Source organism: Sinocyclocheilus rhinocerous, unplaced genomic scaffold, assembly GCF_001515625.1.
Source record: "Sinocyclocheilus rhinocerous isolate Xijiao unplaced genomic scaffold, SAMN03320098_v1.1 scaffold1312, whole genome shotgun sequence".
Classification (NCBI taxonomy): Eukaryota; Metazoa; Chordata; class Actinopteri; order Cypriniformes; family Cyprinidae; genus Sinocyclocheilus; species Sinocyclocheilus rhinocerous.
In genome coordinates, this window is record NW_015639805.1 from 586,826 (window position 1) to 593,121 (window position 6,296).

A 6,296-nucleotide genomic window follows, 5' to 3' on the forward strand; every position below is an offset into this window, starting at 1 on the left:
CGTGCGCGCGCGCACACACACACACACATGCCCAACACTCCGCATTTGAACAGTCAATAGCAAATACTTCAATTAATAACAAAACAGTAGCTGATTCAGAAGCTCCAGATTGTCATAGCAAAGTCAGAATTACCTCCTCTCCTAGGTTCACAAAACGGTCATCCATAAAGTGCATAAAATTGCTGTTCTGTTGTAAGTAATCTTAAAGATTCCTAAATGCATCTACTTTCGGAAGGCCAAATAAAGTGCTTTTGCTTTCGCCTAGAAACACACAGCGTCTCCCTGACATGGCTGCTTCAACACTAACTGCGGTTACTGAAACCACGCCTTCTTTCTTTGCGTGAACATTTGGGCGCATTATGCTAATATTTCCACATAGTGAGGTAGATATGTGGGGGCGTGTTAGAACGAGCCGTTTTAGGGGGGCGTGGCAGAGTCTTAACTTTGATAAAGAATATCTCTTTGGTTTTGAGACTTTAGTCTTTGCAACTTCAGGGATCTTATCTATGCGCAATCAGCTTGTAACACTCCAAAGAGAAAGGAAAACTTGAAATCGCATCACATGACCCCTTTAAAAAATAAAAAACTTTGTGGGATTTATGATGCAGATGACCATTGAAACGCGTCATCACAGTCTGTAAAAAGGGTCCATTTATAATTCTGGTCTGTAAAAATGCTGATTATTAGTGAAGTAAAATGTTGAAACAACAAGCTCTCTGTAGATTTTACTTCTCTTATTGAGGTTCAGCTTTAGGCAGATTAAAAGATCCGTTTGGCTGACCGTTTAATACACGACTGATCCATCGTGAAATCATCTAAAAGTGTTTCTCTTCAAAGAAAGTTAAGAATTACAAGTAATGTGAACATGTTGCTTAATTTCACAATTGCTTCTTGAAGGGAATAAAATAATCAAACCGCAGCTCTGAGTATTTGCTCAAAGTTAAGGGGCCTCATTTAGTTAATAATTAAAATGTCCTTTACCCTGTTACTGACATTAGAGGTTTAGGCGGGGAGTCTTTCTGATGACGATTAGACGCGATTATCTGGTCACCATTAAACATTCACAAGCAATGTTTAATTCATCCAGCAGTAGGCTTAACCCACAATGACCCAGAAAGTCATGTCATTCTCTTTATTAATACTGCCATCAGATTCCCTTCTTTAACTCACACCTCGGCTGACTGCACATTTTTAATCAATATTTAATCTTCTAAATTAGCAGAGTGTTAGACACTGCTGTCACCTTCAGTGTAGATTCTTGATCACGTCTGAATAGCCTATTACTGAAGGGCCAGCATGTCTGAGTTATAAGTATTTCAATAACTTTTGATACTTTTTGAAACTTCAACACTATAAAAATGTCCAGTGGAGTTGTAAAATATGGATGCAAACATATAGTGTCATTCAATTCAGATTAAATCAACTAGCAGAGTTAAAATTGTTTATAAGATTGAAGGCCTATAAGTGTATTTTATCCAATGCTGATTTGGGTTTTGACAGCCATTTACGCAACTTCACAACTTTCTAATTTTGTAAAGGAATCACTCTTACATTCTTATTCTGTGAAGAGCATGCAAAAGAGTGAGCATGCCTGCATTCCCTTTTTAAGTTTATTTTTCTGATTCATCAAGAAAAGTCTTACATTTAGGCTATAGCCTGGCCATTTTGTTTAAACATCTGCTACTGTAAGCTTTGACATCATATTTCTATTTGTTAGCTACAATTTAAAGGGGTCATAAGATGCGATTAAAATTTTTCCTTTCTCTTTGGAGTGTTACAAGCTCTTGGTGCATAAAGAAGATCTGTAAAGTTGCAAAGACTAATGTCTCAAATCCAAAGAGATATTCTTTATAAAAGTTAAGAGTTTGTATCTGTCTGCTCGCCGTAGGTAACCAGGAAGTAGCGCCGTAACCAAGTGGAAGGCTTCTCTTTTGTTTTTTTTATTTCGCGTCCGCTGTCGTTAACGGCTTTCCTCTTAACTACACTTTTGTTTTCATATTAATCATTTGAAACAGCAGAGCACCAGAAGTTAAACGCCTCAGTGCGCTAAATTCACAGCCTTCAACGTAAATTTTCACACGGAGTTAGCAAGCAGAGCCTAATTTACTTGATTTAGCTTCAACTGCAGCATTAGCGCCTGTCATATGCAATAATAATATTTTCCGATCACAACATTTTGTGAACTAATATCGACTGCTCCAGTGATTGTAGGTCAAGGTCTATCATAAAGGTCCGGTTAGAAATGACGCTTCGGAGCTACACTGCCTGCACCGCAGACTGATCCGTGGCTTTCCCGACGCTCTCGGCGCACTGGTCGGGTCGAGTGCGGGATCTGGAGAGGCAGCGGGAGCAGGAGGCTCGCTGGAGGCAGCAGTGGGAGCTGCACTCCCAGTACTTCAGAGAGCAGGAGGTCCGCAGCAGCAAACAGGCGCAGTGGAGCTCACGGCAGTCCTTCCAGCGCAGGTACTGATGCTCAATCTGTGTCGCTCCGATGAGGAATTTGTTCCATTTTTCCTTTCGTTTGTTTGAGCTTATGTACAAAGTTTATAATTGAGAACACACCCCCTGCCCACATTACAGCCTGTTCTGGAATCAATCTATGTGACACGCTATGTGACGATTTTCCCGCCAAGTTTTCTAAACGAAGACAGAAAATATAAATGCATATAATTATATGTACACTACCAGCCAAAAGTTTTTGGAAAGTAAGATTTTTAATGGTTTTAAAAGAATTCTCTTCTGCTCACCAAGCCTGCATTTATTTGATCCAAAATACAGCAAAAGCAGTAATACTGTGAAATATTTTTAAAAGAACCGTTTTCTATTTGAATATATTTTAAAAAGTAATTTATTTCTGTGATCAAATCTAGATTTTCAGCATCATTACTGAAAAAAATTCTACTCCGCTGTTTTCAGCATAATAATAATAATAATAAAAATTTTTGAGCAGCAAATCTGAATATTAGAATCATTTCTGAAGGATCACGTGACTGGAGTAATGATGCTAAAAATTCAGCTTTGAAATCACAGGAATAACATTTTCAAATATATTCAAATAGAAAAGAGTTATTTTAAATAAAAATATTTCAAAATTTTACTGTTTTTGCTGCATTTTGGATCAAATAAATGCAGGCTTGGTGAGCAGAAGAGACTTCTTTAAAAAAAAAAAAAAAAATCTTACTGTTCATAACTTTTGACCGGTAGTGTATATGTACATATACTTATATAATTTTACTCATATCTCATATATAGATTTATATAGAATTATATATTATCTATATAGCCATTATGTAGCTTCACCAGCTAATTACTCTTCAACAGTGATACTATAGAGCTACCACATAAACTGAAGGTTAAAGACAAAATTCTAAAGATGGCTGTGTTTCTCAGACGCATACGTTCTATGTGAACTGGCTTTTGCATCCAAGGTGATGCTGAAGACAATATATCTATAACAAAGTTACAAACTTTGTTTCATGGCGTTTTAGTATGTCAGCATTTCAGCGGGAGCGAATGAAGGAGGAGAAGCAGCGGAAACTGCAGGAACGCAGGGAGCGTCTGAGGATAATGCTCCAGGAAGAAATAGACCAGTTGGAGGCCGAGCTCAGAAATGTTCGTCCAGACAGAGCCACACTGACCAGACAGCTGGTGGAAAAAACAGATGCTCTCCGGTCCGCCAGAGAAGAGAGGAGGAACAATGTACAGTATGAACTCCTGTCTTAAAATTATGTTATGGTACACAGTTGAAAGTTTCTGATTGATTTGTATTTTTTTTTTAGCTTGCACAGGAGCTGCTGAGGGAACACTGGAAGCAGAACAACCCAGAACTGCGGAAGGTCAGTCATATATCAGTAAAAGAACCTCGAGCAGAAAACTTGACATGTAAAATAGTTATGAGTATTATTAAGAGGCCGTATGTAAATTTTAGATTAAATACTTTGAATCAGCAAGGATGCAGCAAAGAGATAGTCAAGACATTCATAATATTACAAAAGATCTCTTTTTTTATTACGGTTTTCATAAAAATATTAAGCACACAACTGTTCAGCATTGATAATAATAAGAAATGTTTCTTGAGCTCCCTTTCTGAAGGATCACGTGACACTGAAGACTGGAGAAAATGCAGCTTTTCCATCACAACAAAAAATTGCATTTTAAAACATATTGAAATAGAAAACCGTTATTTTAAATCATTTTCAGAATATTACTGTTTTTATACTATTAATTGAATCAATTAAATTCAGCCTAGATGAGCTTAAGAGACTCTTTTCAAAACCATTAAAAAATGTACAGTCCCCAAACATTTGAATTTTGAAAAAAAAAGAGCTTCACATTTCTGCTTTTAAAACCCTCAAATTGCATATTTGTTATGTTTACCTCAACTGAAAGTGCTTTACTGTTACTCAGATTTTTCCTTTTGAGATGAGTCAGAATTTCTGTGGTAATCGACTTAAAGGGATAGTTCACCCAAAAATGAAAATTCTGTCATCATTTACTCACCCTCATGTCGTTCCAAACCTGTATGAGTTGCTTTCTTATGTTGAACACAAAAGAAGATATTTTGAAGATTGCTGGTAATCAAACAGTTGGTGCTTGCCATTGACTTCCATAGTAGGAAAACCAATATTATGGAAGTCAATGGCAACCACCAACTGTTTGATTACCAGCAATCTTCAAAATATCTTCTTTTGTGTTCAACATAAGAAAGCAACTCATACAGGTTTGGAACGACATGAGGGTGAGTAAATGACAGAATTTTCATTTTTGGGTGAACTATCCCTTTAATGCCGTCAATAGTGCTGGAACATTCAAGATTTTTTTTTAATCAAGAACCAGACATGACTAAGTTAGTTAATAGGGCATGTGATGTTTCTTCCATGACTGATCTGTAACTCTGAGCTCGGGATTTGGTTCCAAACACGCAAGCACTTCTGGAGCACTGTTTAATCCGACATCTCAGTGTCTCAAATGTTTGTGCGTACAGGTGGAGACAGAGTTGCGCAAAGATCACGTTGTGAGCCAGTGGCAGGTTCAACAGCAGGAGAGGAAACAGGTGAGACGTTCACAGGAGGTGTTTAATGCCAGTGCTGCCATGTTGGCTCATGCATGAGCGCTGCCCAGTTGAGCGTCATTTAACATTAACATCTTGAGTTTTGTGTTAGAATGATAGTAGCTGCGTCCTTGGAGAAGAAGGACATTTACTTTTTTTTTTTTTTTTTTGAATTTTCAAACTTAAAATCAGCAAGCTTTTATTTTGGCGGACACGGCCAATGTTCTTTCATGTTATCGCATTGAAATGTAACTCTGTTCTGTAACGTTCAGGCTGATGAGAGAACTCAGGAGGAGAAACAGCGTTTTGAGAATGAGTATGAGAGGACAAGACGGGAGGCTCTGGAGAGGATGAAAGAAGAAGAGGAGAAGAGAAGACAAGAGGAAAAGAAGCGAGCTGAAGACCTCCGTAAACAGATGGAGGAGCTCCAGCTACGGGAACAGGAAGTATGGAATTACTGTAAAATAGACTTATACTTGTAATGCACAAACAACAACCATGTGACAAAAAACAAATGCCATAAAGATCAAGTAAACTCAACTCTGTGTGTTTGTTAATGTGTACATTGTTTTTTTTAAATTTTGTTTCAAGAAAATGAACCTTTTCAAGGTCTATAGATGCAACAAATGTAAGGCTTGCATTTCATTTCTTTCTTTTTCAAGGCTGAGCGTCTTAAGCAGGAACAGGAAGCTCTAATGTCTCAACACTGGGAGCTCGAGAAGCTAGAGGATGAGAGGAAGAGGATGGAGGGAAGCAGGAGGAAAACTGAATTTGGGTAAAATATTTCAAAAAAAAAAAAAGTTAACTAAAACCAGCTATTAAAAATGTATGTTAATTTAAATAAATCTGAAATACAATATAAATAATAGATGAAAAACAACTAAATGAAAATTATATGTCGCCTTGACTCCTAGCTGAAATAAAAAGTACAAAAATAAATATAAAAAAAAAAAATATATATATATATTTTGTGTATTTAGCTGCAAATTGGTTCCCGTTTTATTCATTTATTTATTTTACTATATACAGTATTATAATATGTGTATTAAATTTAAGCTTTTACTGAGGCAAGAAAATCCCAATAGAGAAACATAAAATAAAAATGACTTATGAAAACACTTTTTTTTTTTTTTTGCAACGAGGGCAGAGCAGAGGATAGTTTCCATCAAGGTTTGTCGTCTCTCCTCTTGAGGCCATATTGATCCAAAGCATCTTCCATTTCCATCATACAAACACAGGGATTGTT

The 6,296-nt window shown here is 36.8% G+C and overlaps 1 protein-coding gene across 1 annotated transcript in view; it reads left to right on the plus strand.

Annotated features, from left to right (window-relative positions):
• Window positions 1-2,284: 2,284 nt before the first annotated feature.
• LOC107752150 (trichoplein keratin filament-binding protein-like) overlaps window positions 2,285-6,296 on the plus strand; it is a gene marked incomplete at its 5' end in the record, with an annotated part of 6,032 nt that continues 2,020 nt past the window's right edge. The window contains 6 exons of the mRNA XM_016568038.1: window positions 2,285-2,463; window positions 3,489-3,699; window positions 3,780-3,836; window positions 4,985-5,053; window positions 5,323-5,496; window positions 5,713-5,825. Coding sequence (XP_016423524.1) covers window positions 2,285-2,463; window positions 3,489-3,699; window positions 3,780-3,836; window positions 4,985-5,053; window positions 5,323-5,496; window positions 5,713-5,825 — 803 coding nt within the window. The remainder of the gene's footprint in view (window positions 2,464-3,488; window positions 3,700-3,779; window positions 3,837-4,984; window positions 5,054-5,322; window positions 5,497-5,712; window positions 5,826-6,296) is intronic.